Consider the following 25,270-nt stretch of genomic DNA (forward strand, 5'->3'; position numbering starts at 1 on the left):
AAAATGTTCTTACTGGTACTCATTCTTGTGAAGGTCTTTGGGTTTGCAGCCTCAAGACACCCTTCTCAGTGCTGAAGAACCAACTGAAAGTCATTTTGAAGTGATCTTCAATTTGGGAACTAACCATTCAAGAGGCTACAGGGGGAATACAGCTGCCGAGTGGAGTCAAATAATCCTGTCTTGTTCAGATCGCAAAGACTGTTCAAGTACTTGAGATACATTTCAGTTTCTGAATTCTTTCTCCTCTGCATTTGTCTTGATAAACATTTGACTAATAGAGTGCATCATTAAAATGTTTCCACGCATGTTTGCATACAGTGTACACAGCATGTCATGTCTATAAAACAAGAATATGTCCTTATTCAACATGCCTCCTACGAAGTCCCTTTATTGCACCTCTTCTTATCCCAGTTGCTACCATAACAATCCTCGGACAGCGAGAAAGTATTTCTCCACAGTGGCATTTTCTCTGCCAGGCTCAGACAAGCTCTTGAGCCAGGACACAGGAGTGGGACTGGGATGGAGGACAGAGGGACATGGTACTGGGACCACCAGACAGGCCCTTCAGAAGTGCTATGAGTTCAAAAGCAAATGAGGGGCGAATCCGGAGCCCTGTTTTTTGGGTCTGGGGCTTCTGTGTTCATCACACATTTCTTTTTAGGGATGGAAAGGGTGCCCATTCTTCCTTCATCCTTAGGGGCCCTCTATGGGACCAGCCAGTTTCCCAGGTGGCAGCTTCCTTTGGGGACTGGTGGCAGCTGAGCTTCAAGTTCACCTGCTGTTATTGTAACAGCACAGTGTCCCACCAGCTGCTCTGGTGTGACATCCCTCAGACATCTTGTGTGCCTCTCTGACATCGCAACTTGGGGGGAAAAAGGTTGGCTTGGGGCACTGTGTGAAATTTTGTATTACTCTAAAAAGGAAGAAGGAAAATTAAAAACTCATTCAGCTTTTTTTTTTTTTTTTTGCTACAGAGAAAGGTAGTCAATAACTAACAGAAGACAGTTGTTTTTAGTGCCTGTTTTAGCTAAAATAATGGGGGTTAATTATTAAACTTTTTACTTGGTTGCTCACTTGTGCTGCTGATGCTTTAATCCTGGGTCACAGAAAGTTTAAGAGTGCTTTACAGGGGAGACTCACTTCTTTTTGCCTCAACCTTTCCACGCTGACGGGATGTTACGGGTTTCACTGCTTACTCTCTCTGTAGTTGCCATTGCTCACGCTGAGCTCTGCAAGCCAGGTAAGTTTTGGAGCCGATTCCCATCCTTCCCCAGGTAAATGTAGCTATGAGTTTATGCCTACAAAGCTGCCAGCTTCTCAGATTTTAATTTTAACCGGTTGTCTCCAGTTTGGAGATTGAATTACTGAGCATTTGCTTCTTTTATGATTTTGCAAATTCAGTATTGAAGTTGATCTCACTTAAAGAGGTCACAGTGAACCTCACTGAGACTATAGGGCTGCAGCTTTTTTCGTGCTAGTAACGTCTGTTCTAAGTGGGTGATCTGTTAAGACACATTTAGAAGCTGCTGTTTGTGAAATAATTAGAGCAGTAAATGATTTAAAATCCTATTTTGCCTGACTTTCATATATGTTTGCTTTTTTCTCTTTGTGTCAGATGCACAGAATGCTTTCAAAGTACGGCTCAGTATCAAAACAGCTTTGGGAGAGAATGCAGTAAGTAAAGTATCTTTACATATTCTTCCTAACTGAATATCTGCCAAAATAGAAGTAATATGTACTGTAAAATTTCTGAAGGCAGCACAAGCAATTTGTTCTGAAGTGTTAATTGTAACAGCTTGTGCAAGTCATGGTCCAGGCATCCATTTCTTGACATTTGACTAACCCGCTCCTTAAAATGGCATCCTGTAAGAGAATTATAAAGCTTGCCTTTTCATAAAGATAGTTTTCTGTCAAAGACTTTTCTTTTTTCCTGGAACAGTAGAGACTTTAAGCGTGAGAGGTGCTGCACAAATCTAAGTCTGTATTTTGGGAAAAGCACTTCTGCTTAAGAGCGCTAATTGTAAAGTCCAGCACGTCTGGGATGGGAAGCAGGAAAAGATTGTTAGTTTTTTATGAAATGGGACTTTATGTCAGGCTTTTGGACAAGCACAATCTATAGAGATCATCCAAGCATATCTTATCAATTCCCTGCTAATGTAGGGCTTAGGATAGTGGCCTTTCTCCTCTGCCTGTGGTGCACAAGCTAGTCTCATGAGGACCGAAGTGCTTTGGCTTAACTCAAGTCCTTGGGCTTGATGTAAAAATACTGGTGTGAGCAATAAGGGCCTGTGATGCATAAAAGATTGGGACATTAAATGACCGAATGGTCCTTCCTGATCTAAAGCGTTATGAAATACAGCAGAGCCCAGTACTTTGTTTACAGTTTTGAATGCTTAGAGCAAATCTGCAGCATGTTACACAGCTCAGCATAAAATTAGATATAAAATGTCTTGGACAGTCATCTCCGCTGGAAATCTGGTGTCTGATTATGTTAGGAGCTCTGGGAAGCAAAAAGAGTAGGTTACATGTTATAAGAGATTGGAGCTATGAGAATCTCCCTATGACCATAGAAGCTATTCTAAAATTACCTTGAAATATCAGGTAATTTAAACTAACAGTAGTAGGGACCTAATTCCAGTGGCAGCTTCATAAACCAGACAAATTGGGAAGAAATATTCAAGATACATGCTAAAGTATTTGTGGAAATTCATATTGAAGTAAATTCTCTTGGGTGAGAGACTTTAATTAAACAGTAGTATGAGCCTGGTTTGTTGAAATATTTATTAAAAATAGTGTAATCCTATGGCTGAAAATATGTCAAAATAATTATTGAAGCTCCTCTCAATGATAACTGCTAATATTTTGATTTAATCTTTGTTCAAAATAGTAGCAAAGAATGAAAATTGCAGTTCCCAGTAATGTTCTTTCTTATTACTTTTTACGTATCCAACTACAGTAAAATAAGGGGGGTTTGATCATTTGTAATTTATTTTTCATCCAAAAAGGGTATAATATAAATCATTAATCTTAAAGGCACTTTATATTACGAGAAAAAAGAAATAACTGAGGAGTCTATTGTTTTTTTGTAGATGTGTAGTAGTTTATTTCGTATAACAAAGTGTGTGAATGCCCTAAGAACTGGACAATCTAGAACAACATTTTAGAACAACAACATGCTGAAAGTGGTAAGATGCCATACAACATTACCCACAAATAATGAACAATTTATTAAGTGCACAGGTAGTTGTACCTTTTCATAGCTATTGCAGTCTTCTCTGTGAATGAATGAGATGGAAAACTGAAATTACTATCAAACTGAATTTGGGATGCTTTTTTATTTTATTTCTTTATTTTAGAAAAGAAAAACATAATACTGTCCTTGTATCACAGTAGGACACGACCAGCTTACAATACCTTAGTATGGTGTTCTGCTACTGTATTCTATTCCATTGATTTCCAAGTCACTTCAAACTAGATGATAATAGAAATCCCCAGTACTGTGGGCATTTTGCTGTAGGACTGGCAGGATAACTGCAATGTACGTTCAGGGGCACAGCAGAGAGGTCAGTGTAGTTTTCCACATAGCTTAGTGCATGGCATCCACTTTGTGTGAGGCTGATTAAGAGAGGATACTATTTTTTAATTTGTTCGCAAGGTAGGCTGTGCTTGGAGGCAGGGAGTGCCATTTAGTGTATTTATATAGTTCTTATCACAACGGAGCTGGAAAGAGCAGCTAAGATACAGTAAGTATTTAGCCGTTATCATTTTATTTGCAAATAATGGGTGTACTTGACAGAGACGTTGTTTGCTAACCGGTGGGAGGAAACATGGTATCTGCAAGCCTAAATGGAAGGAAGGTGATAGATGAGTTTCTCTGAGGCTGGTGTTAACTTTCTGAGTGGCTTCTGGAATAGCTGCTAGTCACTAGTTGCTTCCTACTGGTGGAGTTAGCAGAGTGGTAGAGAGTTAATTCAAAAGGGCCAAAGGCAACTAGGGAATGAACAAAAGTGATGCACACTGAGAAGTCTATGTAACTCTGTGTCACCGCTCAATGTAACTGTAAGAGCCGAAGAGCTGCCACCCCAGGGGCTGCAGCCAGGTGAATCAGAAGGTGCACTTCCCTTCTGACTCGGGCATTCAGGCTGTCTCCAGGGTAGAGGATGAAGGGGATGCACCTGGTGTCTTGCCATCAAACGGGGCCCGGAAGCGTGCTCCTGTGTCTGTAGCCACTCTGCAGTCTGAATGGCTGTTCAGTTAAAACACAGAACCATTCAGGAGGGAAGGGACCTTGGGAGGTCCCTAGTCCCCTGCAGCTCAAAGCCAGGTCAGCTCTGAAATCAGATCAGGTTGCTCAGGGCAATCTTGTAATATTATAATCTTGTTCTACTACCTTAAATTTTGTCTTCCTTAGAGCACTACTATAGCATTTCACCCCCTCGACAACCTACGCTCATCATCTTTTACCCATTATCTCATCAACCTCCTCTTTCACTAACAGGCACTTAAGACCTGGCTTTCACAGTCAGCTGTGTCTAGTTCTGCTCGTCCTTAACATACAAAAGATGGAATGGGCAACTGAGTTAGGGTCTTTGTGTTTGTTCCTTTATAGAGTAAGGATGATGGTAAACATTAATAATTCTGATATCATGCAAGGTTTCATTGGTAACAGTTATCTTATGTTTATAGGGTGTGGTTGCACATGATATTTAATACCCTTCCTCTGTAGCAGCACAAGATGCGCATCAATAGCTGTACTTCATCGGGACATAAAAGAACCAAAACAACGTCCTCAGTCATCAGCTGTGGTCCAGGCCTTTTGCAGCTGGAGGATAAAGATGAAACTGATAAAGCCCCATAGCAGAACAATTCAGGTTTCTTTGTACCTGTCCCTCTGACTGGAGAAAGCTGGTGATTAGAAACTGACTACTGGCAATTTGTGCCCACTTGTCATGAGTTCATACAGTTTATTAGCCTAAAGGTAGTCTTGCCATAGCTTTCCTCCTCATTATGTTGCCTTCCCCCTGCACAGCCCTGCATGCAATCATGTACATAGGTTCTTGTTCATATGGAGCCCTTAGTTATCTCCTGTACCTCCTGTCTGATCACTGTTTTCTTGGGGCTTCTTACCCTTCTGCCTGGAAGGTTCTCTGCAGCATCTTCTCACTCAAGAAGACCCCTGATTTCTGCTGAGCTTTCTCTGCCAGTCTCCTCCTCTGTATCTTGCAGCTTTCTGTTTGTTCTGTCTTTTTTAAAGTGCTTAATCTTTCAGCTGGGGCTGGAGTTCCTCACTACAAATTATTTTCCCTGTTTCGAGATGCCCTTTTTGTTACTCTGACTTAAAGAAGCTGTAGGCTACTGCATTATTTATGAAAACTGAATACTTGATAGTAATTAATTGTACATATATACGTATATTGCACTAAACATAAACATTTCAACTACAATACTTGGTAGTGCTGCATTGCATTTGTGTCCATGTAAGTGTGAAATAGAGTGTGTTTCATCATTATCCATTTTCAAGACAACTGATTAAATCATCTCTACAGCTGGTTTAATCCACTGGATAACAATTTTTTTTTCTCTCTGTCCTTTTGAACCTGTTCTGAAAGTCTGCAGATGGCACACAGGGATTCAGTCAGTAGTGCCCCACACAGAAAAAGGAAGATCTTCCCTTTTAGTGCTGCAACTTGTGCTCTCTGTGGTTTAAGCACAGATATCTTTAAAATTACAATAGTTTTATGGCTCTCATCTACATTAATTTCTCTACTACATTATCTCTTTTTCTTTTAGTACTATTTGCTGTCGTTGCTCTCATGTTTTCATCAGTGCAGTGGGATCAAAATACAGGGTTTTATAATTTCTTTTGAAGGTCTCCCCCCCACCCCCCCAGTTTAAATCTCTAGGCTGGCATTATCACAGTATGCTTACACCTCCCTTCATTCACAAGGCAAGAGTGGTGAGTCAGAACCCAGATTTTCAGCACTGCAGCTGGATTTGAATGTTACTCAAGATGTCTGTTGCTCAGCTTTGTTGTTTGTCCCTGTCCTATTGCATCTCAGAGAGCCCATTTCACCACTTTTCATTTTCTAGGGATGATAAATATGATCAGTATGACTTTCTGCTCTTTAAATGACTGCCTTCTTGCCTGCTTAGGTTCCCAGTCTACAGGATGTCAGAGCGAAATGAGGGCTGATGCCTGGAAGTTGGAGTCCTCCTTTCTGCAGAGAGGTTGCAGCCCCATGCATTCAAAATTAGTATTTAAAAACCAGAATTGAGATTTGGCATTTTCAATGCTGTTTACTGCTTTTTGACATATATTGCTGTTTTTTGAATGTGTTACAAAGGCCTGTGAAAAAGTAGGTCCAAATTGTCAACAGGGTTAAGTATCCACACCATTGGATTTCTGGTTTGGATGATTACAGTACAGATATTTTTAATACTGAAAGTTGAAGATTAGATTTGTATTCTGATTGTCTGAAGAAAGTTGCCTCTAACCTCCATTAATATAATTCCAAGAAACTATTAATCTTTGTAATCTGCTGAAAGGGGAAATTCAATCAGTATGCCTCAGCCATGGCTCTGTTATGAAAATGTAATAGGTGCAGTTCTTACAGGTGATTAGAATTGCATATGTGGATGAAAGCCCAGAGGAACCTAGTGAAGCTATCTCAGAAAACTGAAATTGTGGAAGCATGATTTTTCATCAAGACAATGGAGAACAGTTTTAGGAGCCTGTATTTTACTTCTTATTAAAGTAGTAAGGATGCTATTTTCTTTCATCTCATCTGTGATGTAGTAATTTGTGCTATTGTTGAGTCTGTCTTCTTGTTCCAAGGATGGTGTGCAGCAATAAGGCCATAATCTCAATTTATTTCCTGGTGTCCTGACATCCAACTCCCAGAGACTACCTTGAACATTTGCTTTTTTTTTTATTTTTGGGCAGAGCCAAATAGTCTTTGAGAGTGGATTTAAACCTTCTACTTTATCCAGCAAAAGAGGCAAGGCCATGGGTGCAGCTGTGGGAGGAGAGTTCTAGTTGTATGCCTAGTCTTTGGTACAAGAAACTTTACAACTCCAGTTTGGACAGCTTTCAGAAGCGTTCAATTCATTCAGTTTTTGGAAACATTCTTTGCACTTTATACTGCGTTTTATAACAGCTGTTAGAAAAAGTCTTTCATGCACACCGAATAACGGGCAGGAATTTATTTTTGTAGCACAACCAGAGAATTTATTCATTTCCTTGATCAATGTAGCATTTCAAGTTCAGTGACTCCTTTCCCTCTCTGTACTGCCAGCACTGGTGCTGGAACTGATTATTTTCCATCTTCTTTTACAGTATGCCTGGGACGCTAATGAAGAGTACCTCTTCAAAGCAATGGTGGCTTTTGCAATGAGAAGATATTCCAGCAAGAGCACAACTCAGTGAGCATCTACTCTGATTTGCCGTATACATATTAACAATGCTGTATGTTGTAGCCCATTCTCTGCTGTACTGAACTGTAGAGATCATTACATACAGCTTCTCAGAACAGCCTGTTCCAGTATATTTCTTTGACACCCAGATATATGTTAAACATCACAGTTTCTCTGTTTTAAGCAATGATCAATCTTTGGACGAGTATCGGTGTTGATGTGAAATGACACAGCTGTGGATCTCAGTGGGATTGTGCCAATTCACTCCAGCAGAATCTGGCAGTAAGACATAATACCTTCTGGAGACCACACTGGGAGGAGGCAAAGGGACACATTGGCAAGGGCAAGAGAAGCAGTACAGCTCCTTGAATAAGCAGCTTTGGTGCACATTTTCTTAGAGCACAGCTTCCTCAGTATGTTGAAAATCAGCTAACTCATTGAACTGGAGGGTGGATAGCTATACTAGCGCTGTGTTCTGCTGGGGGTATCTGTCCCTAATATTGCAGCGGTTGAGTTACCTAGCATCAAGAAGTTTCAGATGTTGCAGTTTAGACATAATTCAGCTTTTAATTGGTTTTGGGATAAATCTACCCTGAGGTATTGAATATTCTTCTCAGGCTTCCGATCCTTGATACTTACGAAGTTAGATAGCAGATTAGACAGACCATTTAGCAACCTGTATTTTCAGAATGCTCTTATCTTTCTTAAATGAGAAACCTTGTTAGTGTATTTCTATAGGCCTATTATTTTTCACCAGACTTGTGGTTCTGGTAGGCTAATGAGGATAAATTTCTCAGTTTACTTTAAAAATACTTCAGACTGTCATTGCATCAGATGCAGCATATTCCACATTTGCAAAAATATTAGTTAAATTTAATCACATTATGATTATTGTGGCTGCCACACTTTCTCTTAAATAGAAGGTGATTTCCCCCTCCATGGAACAGGAGTGTTTGGTTCCCTGCTGTTTCATTTTTATTCCTCAGAAGCTGGCGTCTTTGAGCAAAAGAGGCATCACACCAAGCTTAACAAAACCATCCAAGTATGCTACTGCACCCAATGAAAATGACACCTAAAAAAATGAGTTCAAGGTACATGCTAATTAAAGGTGATTTTGCAGGCTTTTTCTCAGGTTTTCAAAGTAGCAGAGTTTTCATCAAGTATGTGATCCATACAGATTCACTTTTGTATACTTATTTTAGTCCCAGGTCCTTTTTTAAAATTATTTTCTTCCTTCAAAGTTGTGGTGCTTTCACACAGCAAAAAAACTCTGTCAGAAGCCAGTGATCTTTTTCCTCTTCAAGCACCATGGGTCTCTGCAGACTCAACTAATATTAGAAAGCTTGGTGCAGGGATGGGGAAAAATCAAGCCAGTATGAAAGGAGTTAAAGTTTTAATGGATGTTATCTCTATCCACTGCAGGAAATCACAGCATTTATGTTCACTTAATTCAGTTTCCTACCAAGACAATTTTTCCTATGGACAATTATGATTATGACAGTGTTACCCCAGTTTGGAGGTGAGGTTGCACACATCAGTAATTTCCTGCTACTATGCTTGTCAGAGAAGTCAGTATAATATTTGAAAACAGCTAGGTGAGGGCAACTTTACCTCTTTTTAAGGTGGTGTAGGACTTCCTCATGGGGTATCACTTGGGGTGTACTTTGGAGGTATAACTGATACCTCTTCTAGGACTTCTAGATACCTTTGGGGTCATGTGTAGGCAGCATGCCAGCTGAAGGAGCAGCTCTGAGATCTAGTATAACTTACTAGGCAACAGGATGAGGTGTTTCCTATCCATAGATCTCTCCCAAATCCCAAGGGAACTCAGGGTCACTACTCAATGATGGAGAGCTAGATGAACCTCCCAATACACCTCAAATAACCTGCTTGTTACATGGAAGCAGGAAAGCTTTGAACACCTCCATCCTATTAAAAGTCCTGCAACTAATGCACTCCTTTCCCCATCCTTGTGGCTGGCAGATGGAAGGAACTGAGTGTAGAGGAAGGAAAGCAGTCTGTCTCTGTCCCCTCTGCAGTGGGTATGGAGGTGTGGGAGCACTGAGGGTACAGCAGCATGCCATGCACAAGGAACCGCACTCTTGGATAGCTGGGCAGGATTGCAGCAGGGGCTTGCAGTGGAGAGGGAGGCAGAAGCAGGAATTTGTGGCAAATAAGTTACATTACACTACAGAAGCTTTTACAGATAAACACCAACAGATTTTCTTTGGGAGCTGTAAAAGAGCAATGATCAATTATTCTGTTATAAAAGAATAAACAAGGCGCTTGTGACTGCGTTCTGCTAGCATCTAAAATGAACCACATTTTGCATCTAGTGAGTTGAAGATTTTTGTCAAAATAAAGACTTACAAAAAATTCACCAGTATTTTACATAATCAAATACTGGTTCTGTTAGGGTATAAATTCTGCACAGGGCCATAACCAGAATGTGACAAACCTCCCCTTTAACATCCCATTAATTTCTAATACACCCACAGCCCTGCAGTAACTCACAGCCACAACCAACTCCCACATGAGACCAAATGCCATTAACTTCAGCAGGCTGGATCAGGCCCCAAAAATAATTTATCTGGTGGATCAGCATAACTATTGTTGCAGTCTGTCCCATCACTTTTGAAATTCAAAGTCACCTTTTGTTAGGCTTCTGAAGCTGGATAAAAGCCAGCCCATAATGACAAGCATTTGAATGTGCTGCTGGAAACAGCAGCTGATGCTGCTGTTGCCCTTATGTAACCACTGAGTGACCCAGTGCAGAATGGACAGGCTTGCACATTACATCTTGAGTTCTCTAAGGTTAATTTCTAAACTAAAATTTAATAAATCATGGAGCTGTGTTTAATGTTTGAAAGGCTTGTCAAATTTTCAAGTCTGTGTGAAACAGAAGACAAAATCCATAAAATTATTCGATTATTATTAATACAGATAAAATAAATACTTCTTTTTCAGTGGAGAATTAAACCCCCTTTATTTCCTGCTCTATGTATGGCCTTTCAATTAATTCTCAATACATGCATTCATGAACTACATAAGCCAACCTTTGATCTCTCAGCGTTAAAAAATTATTGTCTGTATCTGTGTTAGTAACTCTGTTTTCTCTAATCTGTGACTCATTTGAAATAATATGCATCTTTTTTGAGGCTGAGACTGGTTAATCTTTAGAGCAGAAAGAATGTTATCGTATTTACTTTTATTCAAGTAAGAGAATCTACCTTCGGTACATCTTCTTCCCCATTTGTAGATTAAAAAAGCTGCAGTTTTCCTCATGAAATGAACAGAAAAAAAAATTCACCAACATTATCCATATTCCTAAGACAAGCTATTTTGATGGTAAAAATATTGTGAGCATTTAGAACAAGAAAAGAAGCCTCTAGAGTTAAAGCTGTTACATCAAGGTGATCCCACAGCTGTTGTTCACAAAAAGGAAGGAAATAACAATCTTTTGCAGGAGCAGCTGCACAGCAATGGGTTGGAAGAGGCCTGATGCTTTCGGGAGAGCTGGAGATAGTGCTTGGGACTTGGGGACTATGGCTCTCCCGTGAGCTAACAACTGCAGACACGCAGCTCCCTCAGAGTCTCTGGCAGCTCTTTCTTACCCCTAAAAAATCCTTTAAATCTCCATAAAGAACAACGATGGCGTTTCAGGCCGAGGAACCTGCACTCTACTCATTGTTGTTCACTTGTGTATATTAAAGAAAATGCAGTTTTGTACTTTTCCATGGTGCCACAAGGGAGAAACATGATGTTTTTTATTTTGATGATAACAGTCTCCTATAATCACCATGACAGAAGTCTATCTGTTGCCTGCTAAGGAAATAAAAAAAATGTCCACATATGTTTACAAATACACTTAATTAACATAATGCTTGGAGAAGTCAGGTTTCTCCAATCTAAACAATGTAAAGAGATAGTTTTGTAATGTTTCTGCATGCTGTGGATCAAACCTGCATGCAAATAGCACAGGGGGAGGAAAAAAGACATACCTGCTGCAAAGAAACTGCCACATTAGTGCTTGTTGAACCAGTCTGTTTTGGTGTTTACTGAATCCTCTTTGAACTTCTTGTGAGCAGTATTATTCTCTTTTGAGCCTGAAAGGATTTACAGCATTCAGATTCCACTCACACTCATGAAAAAGTCGCAGCAGTGAAACCAGCTGCTACGGTTTCCTGGTTTTTATTGGATGCCTATAATCAAGCAAGGATTTTAGACATAACAGGGAGCAGAAAGGAGGCAGTATGTATGTATCCTAGTGTAAGCCTTGCTGCCCAATTGATTCAGTGTACTGTATTTTCTAAAGAGAGAGAGATGCTGCACCTAATGATGACCAACTGCCCTATCTCATGCTGAAAACCTTGGCACTGTAGGGACAACCCCTGGCTGAAGAGTCTCTTTGAGTCTCTGAATGAGAATAAGGTCAGAATGTTCTGCCAGTCTTTATCTACCAAATTTACCTTTCTCTTTGGGGATCAAACTTTCCTCACTCACTTCATTTCATTTCTCACTCACTCATGTTCATTTCAAGAACATCTGTAGGACAACACAAACACAGATTTTCTACCTGGACCAGTTTTTGATTGCACCACAAAAAATCCAGCATTAAGAACTGCAGTACATGAAGCTTTAGGTCCTACTGTTATAAATTCTCATGATGGAAAACTTCCTCTGCAGATACAATTTTAGATACTCTTTGAAATCAGCAAGTTTCTCAGCCACCAGCCAGAAGTAGACTCTTTTTTTCCCCTGTCCTGTAAATTTTGTGCTTTTCTTTTGTTTTGGGAGGAATAAATCTGCTTCCATCTTCTGACTGTTGTCAGAAAACTGATGTGAATAGCTTTTCAAATTCCAGAGGATAACTTTCCTCTTTTAGCCATAAAAATTCTCTGTATTTGCAAAACTGACATTGTTCTAGAGAGGCAGAAGTGGGTATTTCAGCTCTGCAAAATCATTGCTTTCTGTTTTATTGTATATCTCGATGGAATATGTTCCTTCTCTGTAAAACAAAAGGTTGCACTACGTAAGGCACCCATACCACCCAAAAAACCCCCTTTCAGTAGTAAGTAGAATATTTCTGCAAAATATCCATAATGAGCTACTGTGATCAAGCCAATGCCTGTCCTGCCTTAAAAGCAAACTCATTCTTTTCTGGATGGAGGCATTCATTGGCAATTTTGGCTCCCTTCTGTTCCTTCCTACCTCATGCTTCCTGCTCTTCAGGCCAGTGCAGAGGTTATTTAATTGTATTTGTAATTAGCCAGCAGATGGCACTGCCAAATATTGCTCTGTGACAGGGGGATTGCTTGCACCCTGATAAAGAGGACAGGCTAGAAAGGAAATGTTATATCTTAGATTTTGGTGATGGACAGGCCAAATCTTAAAACCAATTATAATAGCTAGTAATGGGCATTAAAAACATCACTGCAGTTAATTAAAAGAGGGGCTACATTCTTCTCCACTTGCTCACTGCAGGGTTTTCTTCTCCAGAACAGCAGGCAGTATCTGAAAACCCTTCATCCCAAGTGGAGTCTGTCAAGACAGGGTGGCTGTATTGTGCTTGTGGCCAGGTAGACCTTATGGAAAGGTGAACCAAGTCCAGGCTGCTCTCTGGAAATAAAAATAATCCTAATTCTTGGTCCTGGACTTTCAGAATATCTGCTTACTGCTTGGACATGGCCAGTAAATCTAAATCCCGAGCCACATTCTTTGGGCTCTTTATTAATGATATAGAACTAATTTTTTTTTTTTTTTCATTTTTCTCTCTCTAGCTATTTGTCATTGAATTCATAAAAGCTTTGGCTGTCCTTTAATGATAGATACTATGTTCCTTGCTGTGCTGTAATAAATGCCATCTTATATAATTCCTATATATTACACCAGTTTGGCTGGTTTGTTTCTTAGGTTTGTGAATAAACTAGGAACAGAGAGAAGAACGTAGGAACACCGTCTATCCTCAGTCACTATTAATCATAATAATTGTGACTGAGGATAGGTGTATTAGCTAATGTATTAGCCTTCACTTCTTCAGTTTAAATACTCATGATGGTGTCATTCCATGAGGTTTTTCTAACAATAGTTCCACCATTTGCTAATATTAGTGGTAGAAACAAATTTTTTAAGAATCTGTAAAAAGGCATTTAAAAGACATTTTGCACACTTTTTACATAGTATGCCATGAGAAGCTGCGTGTCTCTGCCCTTCCACTACTGACTTCACATAAAACTGAGCAATCTTCTCTTAAAACAGATGAGATAAATATTTGTCATAGCATAAGCTGAAGGGCATAGGCCAGTGCCAGCAGAAAGTCTAGATTTAGCCTGTTGCCTCCACTCTGTGCCTGACTCTGTGAACAAAGATGCCAAAAGGAGTAACATCAATTTCATTGCTCTTCCCTCCAACAAATGTATCCTGTAGGACTACACTCACTAGAAAATCATGTGGGGAATCCCTCATGACTGGTTCCTGTGGTACTATCTGTCAAAACCAAACCTCATAGTTCACCAATGCATTTGCCCCATTACGTGGCCTATGTCACAGCCCTGATGATTGAGATGTAAATATGTATTTTTCCATTTGATTACATTAAATGTATGCCCATGCAAGTTTGTAATAGATTCAGAAATTCATTTGAAGACTCAAGTTTGGTCTCAATAAGCAAAATTTCATAATGGGAAATAGGAAATGCTGTGAGTGATATTTCTTCCTTGAGCATTAACTGTTAACATTTTTAAAAGCAGAAATTTTTCCCCCTTTAGATGAAAGCAATATTTTAAGAAAATCTGAAATATTTCAATGATTCCATCCATGCTTCTTTAATGATGATTTTTGTTTTAACTGTCTGCAGAATTTCCAATGTGCTGCTCTGTAATGTGACGGATCGGGTGTCATTTTGGTTTGTGGTCACAGATTCTTCCAAAAATGTGACAACTGTTCCTGGAAGTGTGGTAGAGGCAGCCATCAGGTACAGCCACGGCTTCGGCAACATTTTCTTCCTTGCTGACTGAGGATACTTTCTCTCTCTGGGCCTTGTATGAATGGGCACTCTGCCCCTTTAAAGATGAGCTAATCCAAGTAGTTAAAACACTAAGGGGTCAGGATTCTTGCACGCATGAGAGATTAGAGGATTTTGCAGGGTCCCACAGAATGCAATGCATGTGAGCTTTGGGATTATAACTTTGAAAGGGGTCTTTCTTAATGCTGGAGCCTCAGAAGAAATCTAGTCCGTTTCCAGAGCCCTACCTGTAATTTGCTGTCCAGTGTGTGGCACATACACTACTCTCATCCAGCTGCTACATTTCCCAGCAAGAGAGCCTTCTCCTTCAGATGAAAGAATTGCACACTTTCTGGGTGGGATTTGTATAATTTAACTTCCTTTGCATGCCACATGCCCACCTGCCCACTAATGACCAGGACAAGTGACCAGCTTCCTTTCAGTGCTTCTCAAGTACAGTTCATCTGTACTTAATTTAGAAGCTTTCACATGAAAAGAGGTCGTGTGAACTCTTCATGAACAGAGCTGGCTGTGGCCCAGTTTGGCTTAAACAATCTTATTCTCACGTTCTTTTCATACCAGCTCTTTCTAGAATGCCAGTCAATATCATAGCTGAGCATTGCTTGTACAAAGTACCAGGTGGTACAAATCAGTTTGCTTTCTACTAAATATCCCATTCCAATATCCCGGCAAGAGTATAGAGCTGAAGAGGGGAAAAGAAAAAATGGGTAATCTGACTTCAATCATCCACCAAACCTGCGTAAGGGGTTTATAGGGATGACTCCCACAAGCAGCATAACTCACATACATTTCTCAGGCTTGGAATGGAAAACAGACCTCTTTGTTTCTAGGCATTCTGTACTCTGCCTTGAAAATTCATCTTATCTCTATGGAGGTGTAATGCCTAATTCCTGATGAATGAGTATGCGTTCTTTTGGAAAGATTAACTTAAGCTTATGAGCAGATTAAACTATTTCCAACAGAGACACCAAACAATAGTTTCATAGCATTAGTGGAGGAAGCAGATTATTTATTCACTGAAGTTCTTGGTAAGAGTGCTGGAATGCAGGGGTTTTGCATTTCTGTTATTCTTTGATACGTTCAGTAGCATAAGCTGATTTATTTAAGTCTTTTATGTGCCCTGTTTGCCACAGAAATTGGATGCTATTATATTACGTTTGGTTTTTAACTCTTGTCTGTCACCTGATAAAGAATATGCTATTTATGAAAAGTTTTAATTCCTACCTAACTTAGAAACAAGAAATAAAGCAGTCTATAAAACTACAATGCTTTTTATTCAATTGCTTCTGATTGCAGGCTTCCATACTAAACCAATATGCTAATTCTTCATACTACAGTAGCACATAAGAGCACTACCTAGGGACCAGAATTTTATTGTATGAGATCCTCTACAAAGTAAGAACAAAGAGGAAGGTAAACCTTCTCAGAGCTCTGTATGAGACCCAAGGTCTTGCATAAAGACACACGGGATATATTTATGCATATACAAACACAAAATGCAATTGTAGTTGCCTGCATGTGTTTCAGCACATAATTCTCTAACTCCAGCCATTAGATAAGGGTGAACAATGCTCATTTCAGCTGTTCACAATGATCCTTTCATATCAATAAGGATGAAAATCTTTTCTAAATCAAAGACAGCTTACCGTATAATGAGTCTTATAATTTGCCAAGGATTTCAGTCCTCCCAGGAATGCTAGCTCTCCATTAAGGCTAAGAACTTACTGTCTAAGGGACAGTCAGACTTTATGATTTCCGAGAAAAGAAATTTTCAAAAATTTACCTGTATTTCCCATATATCTGTTCTTAGGAAATAGTTGCTTTATGGTAAATAGGTTGTACTGTATATAAGAAAGAATTGCTGTGAATCATACAACTGCAATCAAAAAGAATCTCTCAAGACCAATATATGTAATACATTTTCTAAAAAAAATTTAACATTTTGAAAAAGCTAATGAAAGGTACTGCTAAAGCCTCTTAAGGCTGCTTAGATTCAGATCCAGAAATACCTGCAAATGCTTAGAAGTAGTAAATGTGGGTGAAGATATCCATTAGAAAGAGTAGCAGTTGTACAACTCATATGAAAAAGCATGTTTCTCAGACTTACATTTCTCATAATGGAAAAAGTATGCAAAATAGAAGTCCCTGTAGCTGCACCTGCAGGGAAGGAAGGGTGTGTTGGCAATAAGGATGGATTCTTATGGACCAAATAGTATCCTGTGCTTTGGGGACCTAAGAAAATCTGCAGCAGCAAGAGCAGATGTACTGGCCCATAACATGCAGAATGGGTCATTTTGAGGAACCAAGGGGCACTGATAAGTAACTCCTCTGAGCATTGCAGGGTAGATTTGCCGCTCTCATGCTAACCTTGAATGCTGCATGAGCAAGACAGCAAAGCCACCCTTACAGATTACAGTCTGATATGCCTTCAGCACGTGGTCCAAAACAGAAATAAATAATAATACTGTACTGCAGGTCTTATCTGTATTTCCCAATTTTTCAGATAAATACATACGGAAGTCTGGTGTTCAAAACCTTCTGAGTGTGTGGATGTCTATGGATTACTAGCAAGGTGTATGTTAAAGTGAAGGTCTGTGTAATCCTGCCAGTGTTATGCTGAATCAAATTCAGCCCTGCCAGATTTGCAGCACATACATGAAAATTCCCTTCCCCCTCCCCCCTCTTCTTTTTAACTTGTAAAATACCTTTATAAAGAGTTGTAATGTTCTTTGTGTTTTTGTGAAGGATGAATCGGAACAGAATCAACAGTGCCTTCCTACTGAGTGACAAAACACTGCAGTTCCTGAAGATAACCTCAACCTTATCACCTCCTGTTGAACCCGCGACGCCTGTCTGGCTTATTGTATTTGGTGTTGTTCTTTGTCTCATTGTGGCAGGAATTGTTTTCCTCGTTGTTTCAGGGATTCAGAAACACAAGAAGTAAGCAGCTTAGATTTTCTTCTTTTTTAACTGAATACCGGCAAGTTAAGCTGGGCTGGTTTTCCTTTTCAAATCAGCCTCAGAGAAATGATAGCTGTGCCCCCACGTCCTGTGTAGGTAAAGATAATCCATATGTCCTTTTCTGAGGAAAGGGGTTAAAATTTTTAACTGTGAAGTATAGATGGCTTAGTAATGCTGGGGCATAATGAGGAAATAGGGAGTATGAGAATACGATCCTGGAGGCCACCTAACTAGATATGATAGCTTTACAAAGACGTTGGCTGTCATTCTTCTCAAGGTTTAGTGTGCCACAGGTGAGCCTTCTCTCACAGACTACCCAAATAGCTACCAAGAGGGAGAAGGCTGGCAGTGGCTGTGCCCCTTCCAGGGCAGTAGTGTCAAAAGCTGGCAGGGCTAAAAGAAATTTGCTGCTGCAGTTTGAGAAACCTCAGTAGACAACATAATAATGATTAATATATGGCTGAAGGCGCCCTGCTCAATGGAATGATGCATGGTCTCGCCTACCATTCTTCACCTGGTGAGTCCAAAGTACCCAGCCCTTCACAGGTTCATCACCAGATTTCCCCATAAGCCTAGGTATCTGCTGTTTGACAATAGGGTAGGAGAGAGATACTCTTTTCCTCTCAGTTTCTGCCCTGTGGAGGTACTGGTGAAAAAGAGAAAGCTATGCATGCTTCCCTAGTGTAAGTGTGTTGGAGGAAGACAGAAAGTAAGTAGAGTGTTGGTCCAGCCATCTCTGTTGGCTCAGAGCTGGGCATGAGGAATAGAAATATCTCAGCTGACTCAGACTCTGCCACAGAAGTTCAGCTTTTGCCATGGTTTAGGCTGCCACAGAGGCAGAGGTTAGGTTAACACAGTATTATGACTTCAGCAACACAGTCATATAAGAACAGCAGAAGAACTGAAAAAGGGTAAATTTCTGCTGACAACAAGGTGACAAAATTATTGACTGTATGGTAGACTGCATCCCCAAATATATCAGAACAAAGGATTCATATATGAAAAGTGGTGTGTTGCAGAGACTTTTCCTTTCTGCGTCCTTATCACCTTGACGAACAACATTAAAAGACCTCAGAAAAACACTTACTGCAAAGGATAAGTGTTTCTCATAGAGAACCCTTAGCATTGTAGTCAGACTCCCTTCAGTTATGTTTTGCATTCAGAAGAGTTGCGTGAATTTGCAAAACCCTTTTCCATTTTCAAAAAAACCCTGAACAAACAATAGATGAGGGATGCTGTTGGGGAAAGAGTCTGGGCAGGTACTTGGGATCGGTGGATAGTTTAAGCCCTGTCACAACCTTCCGTGTGGTATGGGCTGAGTTATTTCATCCCCTGAACCTAGGTGACCTCTTCTGTAAAACTGGAGAGTAATGTTGCTACCTGAAGCCCATATCTACCCGCTGTGTAGTATCATGGCTCCGTGTGTCTATATAGTGCCTAACTTAAAGGGGGTCTTTGAACATATCAAGTAAGTGTAATATAAATAAATTATGCTAAATAGCTATGATTTTTTTCTAGCTACAATAATCATTTGTGCTTCCTATCATGCTGAAAGACACCATTCTCCCCCCCCTCTATTTTCAAAATAACTCAGCTGATCTTGAGCAGTTCCCCTCAATATCGTGTAAACTACATGCCCTTATTGTCATACTACCAGTAATATGGTTTGTTGCTGCCTGCCTATGGTTATTTGGTATCCTCTCTGTCTCATGCTCTTTCCCTTTTAGTTGTTATTCTCCTTTTTATTTCTCCCTCTGTTTCCCTAGTCTGCCTTTGCGTATAACCTTTCCTCTGAGCAGATCCATCCATGATTGAACTCTAACCTTCCTTGCACGTCAATGGCGTTTCCAGGCAGGGGTGGGGAAGTGAGAGGGAGGGTAAACCAAGCATATATTTCTTCCATCTACTGTTGCAAAGACTGGAGGGGTAAAAGGGATGATCTGGGCTATTTGGCTTTTTTGAAAAAGAAAAGCCAGGCATCAGAGAAGAAAATTTCAAAAGTGCTCATCTCTTTTTCAGGCACTGAAGTATGTGACCAGGTTGTCAAAGACTTCTGCGTGTCCAGTAATGAGTTTTCTTGGAAACCTGTCCAGAGCTGACATAATGGCAGCTCTGTTGCCTAGTAAGCTGTGTTGGATATCTGGCCCCAAGGACGGTGTTGACTTCTCATAAATCTGGCATTTTGTCTTTATAGGCCTTTAAAGTACCACTTAAATGCCTTAGTTCAGATAAGCCCCAAAACACGTGCTTCAGGCTGTTTGTATTCCGGGTGACAGGGAAGCACAGGCCTATAATGGAGTTTCAGTAATGAGTTAGACTCATGCATCATTTCTTGAATTGAAAGATTTTCTTACTTAGGTCTTCACTGTGCATCACTGCCCAACATGTAAAACTCAAAGCCACAGCTGCCTGCAGCTGGAAGAGCTCCATGTGACTGTAGCCCTCGACTCTACAGCGAGCTGGATCAGACACAGTGTCTCCCAGCCTTATGTTTGTTCTCCTGTCATTGCAGCAACAGGACACCTCCCTCTCTGATAATAGATTTGGTGTATACCCAGGGCAGGACCAGCCTCTGCTGGCTATGCTGAACTAGGCTGAACTCTACCCCAAGCCCCCAAAATCCCATCTGCAGCAGAGGCCATAAGCATTTGCCTCGGGGAGAGTGAAAACAGAGTAAGCACACACAGTGATTCCCTCTGTTATTCTCCCAGCATCCAATTTGCAGCTGAGAGTCTTCCGGAGCTGGATTTGGTCTGTGTGTATTGGTTAACCCACAATGTTTTCTCTTTCTTTAACTTGTTGAGTGTCCCCTTAGACTGGAAATTTCTAGCTTCTCTGAATTCCTATGGCAACAAATTCCACACATCTAGTTCCACACACCTCCTACTCCTCTAATTTCTTCTAAACCTGTTTCTTAGTATCTTTTATGTTCTTCTCCCACAGGTTTTGTATTAAAGAACCCTCCTTTTATCACTGTAAGAGCAGATAAAATCAGCCAGAGGTCAGAGGTTTCAACTAGTATTCCCCACTTTTTTTTTAGTCTCTAATGCCAAGAATCTCCTAAAGGCCAATAAAATGTTATTATTGTGAAAATCGCCGTTATTAGCAGTTACACTGAGTCAGGTTGTTATGATAGTCCTGAGTCAGATTGTTATAGTACATGTTATGGGATAGGACGCAGTGGAGCTGACCTTTGAGTTTCTTATCCTCTGAAACCGCTGATGCTGCAGGCTGCAAAGTACAGCAGGTTTTTCAACTATGAACTAGTAGATCTCAAGGTCAGAATAAATCTGGAATTAAAGGAATGTCATGACACATTGACTGGTATTTCTGTATTACATCTTCTCATGGTTGTATTTTTAGATAACTTTATTCAGCAACTGTTTTAATATGCTTTTAGTGAGAACTGGAGCCTGGAAAAGTGAAAGCTGTGCAATTGTTTGATCTAGAAAACAGAAGTATAAAATACTGGGTAGGAAGGTGGCTGTTAATGAAGTTTGAACTAGAACTGCAGATTTGCAGCATTAAGAGTACCTGACTTCTAGAGAAGATCATCAAGGAGTATGAGGGCATTCAAGTCTCCACTTTTGGAGGCTATAGTCTAAAGCTGGTCTGCTTCTAAAAAGTATGTTTTAATTTGTCCACATCGTGAGGTGAAATCTATGATACACATAACAGTGTCAGACTAGATGTTTAGTGCAGTCCTTCCTGATGTAAAGCAGGAACAGATTTAAAGATGTTTTCCATTTTTGTTTTGCGCTACCTTTTCCTTCTGCACCTTCCAGTCATTTTACAGAATAAGGAAGTGAAGTAATATTTATAACATATTTACAACGTGTTTACTCTAGGTTTTCTGATTCCTGATCCTGACCTCAAACCACTAAACCAGGGCTTCCAATCTGTAGGCCTCTCACCTTCCATGGTATATTTACAACAGCAAAGAGGTGCACCAGATTATGTCTTTCAGAACATAACCTATGATAAACTTCTGACTAAATGTGCAGGTTTTATGTCTGTGGAATCATGGCGAAGTGCTGCAGGTCAACAGAATAAGTTGATTTTCTCTTTCTTGTTTTTAGAAAGACTAAAGAGTCAACAGAGAGAGAAAATTTAGAAGAGAAAGGCGAAGTGACAGTAACAGTAGAAAATGGGATTCCTTGTGAAGTGCTGGATTTAAAAGCAGGCCATGTTAATGGAGTTTTTGCAGCAGATGATGAACGATTCACACCCTTATGAAATGCTGCCATTGCTATCTGGCAGTTTTTTGAAAGACTCCTGTGCCTACCTTATCTCGCCACTACTCCTGAATGTCAAACATGAAGACAAGAAAAATGTCCTTTCACTTAATTTCCCTCGAGAGAACCTTTTGCGGATAACACATACACTCAAACCTCCATTACGAAGCTTTTGTGCATGAGCAAAGCAAATGAGACAACCTCAAATGATATCCATTAAAGATTTCCAGAAGATGTGTGGCAGAACAGGGTTGAATCCTGCCTTGTGTCAGGGATTTAATTTTTAATGATTATTTAAATATGTCCATTGCTTGTTTTTCCCTGAGATAAATGTGAAACTGTATTATTCCTGAATATCACTGGGGAGATCATCTATCTTTGTCAGTTCTTGCTGGGCTTTCTTTCAAGCCATATGCAAAAGTTTCTCTGTAAAATGACTTCTGTTTGCTGATATGCAGTATGCCTTTGGATGGAATAGTAATTGGTGCATCAAAGTATTCATTTCTAGAGAAAAAAAAAAGCAAGCTTTCACAGCCTCTGTAAGAGCAAGTTAAAATGTGGCTGGGTCGCCTACAGCTTTAGAGCTAGGAAAGATCTAGTACTGAAAGTGTTTTTCACTTAACGGATCCAAGTCATGGATTACATGACCTGGAAATTAAAAGTTGCAAAAGTTCGATATTTGTTGAAATTAAAAGTTGCAACAAAGGGCAGATTTTCCCAAGGTGCAGTCTGTGGTTAGTGGCCCAGCTCTCATTAAATCTATGAGGGCATTTCACAGCTCTTTGGAAAAATCTTCTTTACATTTTTTGCAAATAGAACTAGAGTAGATTACCCAGACATAGCCAACCCAGTGTCAGATGAACCTTCAGGATATCACCAGGTATCATACAGCTGGATATCTTGTGAACAGATTCAGTGCTTGGATCACCAGCTGGTGGGCTTGGTGCACCTGACCGGGGTGAGAACGTGTAGATGCTGGTAAGTCAGCAGAGACCATTGAAACCTGTGTTTCCCATTTGTGTGACTGGAAGTTGAGGGCACCATCAAATGGTGCCAGACCCTAAACTGCATTGTTGGATTACTTTGGAGTCAGCCATACACACAGACTGTGCTATCTGTGCCCTAATCCGATTCCTATTTAAATCAGTGATAAAATTCTGACTAATTTCAGAAAAACAGGGGCCCAGTAAAGGGGAGTGGTATATGTGGGTAACTGTACACAGAGAACAGAAGTGTGTTGAAGCAAAATATGATATCTGCAGTCACCAAACAGCTGCCCATATCACTGAGGGCAAGATTTGACCATTAACCACCCTGTTTCCAGTGTCACGTTTGGAGGAGGCAATATTAGAAAATCTATTTACTTATTAGGGTTATTCCTTCAGACTTCTCACCAACAGGAAGAGGGTAAAACGGTAAAAGCTGCTTGTAAAGGACTATCCAGTGTCCTAAAGGGTACAAAGTTTTCTGGTCTCCCAGGGTACAAATTTTGGCTGTATTGAGAACTTTTGACTATCCATTTGACTCAGTACTGGCTCTTGGGAACAGGGTGAGCAGAAGGGGAGGAATGGGGAGGAGAAGGGGAAGCAGTGGGGCAAAGGGAGGCAGCTGAACAGGGGAAGCCGGTAAGCTGGAGGCTAAGGGAGGCAGGGCAGAGGAGGGCTAAATACAAAATAAAACTATGGAACCCACTGATCATTTGCCTCATATGGTCTTGTCTGTCATGGTTGTCTTTGATGTCCTTCTGGTGGGTCCCTCTGAACAAGGACTGCATCTTCTCTGTGTGCCAGAGGGTGTGCTGCTTTGTTCTGGGAAAGGATTAATAAAGGCAGTTATTAATAGTACTATCTCAGTGCTTCAAAATTACCATCCACAACATGGAGATGTATTTCTCACAGGAATGTCAAAGATTAAGCTTACCAGTATTTAAGATCATTTGGAGGGAAGATAGAGAGTGCAGTGTTATTATTGCTTCCTCAGTCATTGCTGCAAGGTCTTTCAGTCAGGCAGAGTTTTATTGAGGTAATTCACATCCCATCATTTCTAAACCTTCACACTTTTCACATTCTTCGTATGACAGATAGCTACATCGCAGTGTGACCACAATGGATTGCTGTAACTGCAGCACCCTGCAAGAACCCGTGAAAGATTTCAGTGAGAATAGCTTGGCAGTGCAAGAGCAACCTTGAGCTACTGATTAAGAATTACTGTTATCCTGTATTGTACTATATGATACTGAAATAAAATTCACTTGGTATGAAAAAGGGCCAAGCATATCTGGACATACTTCTCAAGGCCTGAGTGAAGGTTCAATTCAGCCCGTGGCACTGGACAGTGATTTGAAAACAGATTGAAAGCTTCTGAACAAAACATCAGGGGATGTGGGCTGACTCTGGTGGTAAGTATTTAATCACTGACTTCCTCCCAGCTCACCTTTTAGCCACTTGATTGCTTTACAGCAGTTTGGTGTAGTTTTCTGCTAATGATGATAGGGGATTCACCCAGAGCATACATCTTGCTTGCCTCTGCTGAACAGGCAGGTACCACACTTAGCAATGCTTTGAAGTCAGTGTTGATACTAGCTCTTTCACTGCAATAGGTACCACTAACTAGGTTAATCAAGGGCACAGTGCTACAGAAGAAAGAAATCTCGTTTCTAGTCTCTGTGCAGCAGGATGTTACTAGAAAACAAAGAGCACTTTGATTTGGTAAAGCCTGTCCTCCAGAGCCTTCAAATGGTAAGGCGACAATTTATATCACTTGAGTATCTGGACTACATTTTTATGTAACTTTCACCTTCTTTTTCTCTAAACCACCTGCCATTGAACAGCCTGATAATAAACAGGAAAGTGAGTAACAAGCAATACAGACTATACTGTAAACTACTTCCTGAAACAATGAGTCGGCTCTGCTTTCAGTTACATTTGTGCCATGCCAATGAATTTGGACGCAGGAACATGGTGTGCCTGAGACAGAGCTGTTTCATTTTCAAAAATTGTGTTTGAGAAAAGAGAGGAAAAAAGAATGAAGCAATAAAATTCAATTAGATGAAGCAATAAAGCCAGAGAAATTCTGTTTGAAGAAAATACTCAATGCTTATCACTAGCTCTATATTCCCAGCGAGTCAACATTTCAGGAAGGATGTTACAGTTCTGTTCAGTTTACTTGAGACAGTATTGATGTCTAGGCCAAAATAAGCGCAAACCATGCATGAGTAAATTGCTTACACTGTCAGTCATTAGCTACACATTTGGAGTGCTGGGGAACATTGTGAATGCTGTAGTGCCCTCCTTGAATTAGGAACTGCATTGGTCATGACACAAACATTTGCGGTGTGCAACCTTAAGGATTGTATCAACCACAAACTGGTTTTGTAAACGAAATTAGTAGTCCTTGTTTATCGGTGTTTATTTAAGGAAGATTGCAAACTGTGGGCAGATGCTGAAGTCCTTACTTGAGCCATTCTGCCACTTCCTTTAAGGAAAGCTAATGTCTGTCCTGCAAGTTGATGCCTAATCTGTGTTGGAGAAAACTAGACTGAAGCTACTTCTGTCACATCAGAATTCCAGGACAATGTACAAAGTCTTGAGAGAGTCTATCTGTGGTACTTACCCCTAAACATCTTCCTGTTAGCTCA

The 25,270-nt window shown here is 40.3% G+C and overlaps 1 protein-coding gene across 2 annotated transcripts; it reads left to right on the top strand.

Annotated features, from left to right (window-relative positions):
- Positions 1 to 786: 786 nt before the first annotated feature.
- Positions 787 to 23,329, top strand: CLTRN (collectrin, amino acid transport regulator). 2 transcript variants are annotated; one of them, XM_005443037.3, is made up of 6 exons: positions 976 to 1,240; positions 1,616 to 1,674; positions 7,337 to 7,422; positions 14,270 to 14,386; positions 17,183 to 17,377; positions 21,478 to 23,329. In XM_005443037.3, exons 1-6 carry the CDS (start codon positions 1,174 to 1,176, stop codon positions 21,632 to 21,634), a joined length of 681 nt encoding a protein of 226 aa, XP_005443094.2. In that variant the 5' UTR covers positions 976 to 1,173; the 3' UTR covers positions 21,635 to 23,329. The 2 variants fall into 2 exon arrangements, with proteins under 2 accessions (XP_027666674.2, XP_005443094.2); XM_027810873.2 differs by lacking the exon at positions 14,270 to 14,386 and having other exon boundaries at positions 787 to 1,240.
- Positions 23,330 to 25,270: the final 1,941 nt, after the last annotated feature.

The sequence above is a fragment of the Falco cherrug genome, chromosome 2, assembly GCF_023634085.1.
Source record: "Falco cherrug isolate bFalChe1 chromosome 2, bFalChe1.pri, whole genome shotgun sequence".
Taxonomy (NCBI): domain Eukaryota; kingdom Metazoa; phylum Chordata; class Aves; order Falconiformes; family Falconidae; genus Falco; species Falco cherrug.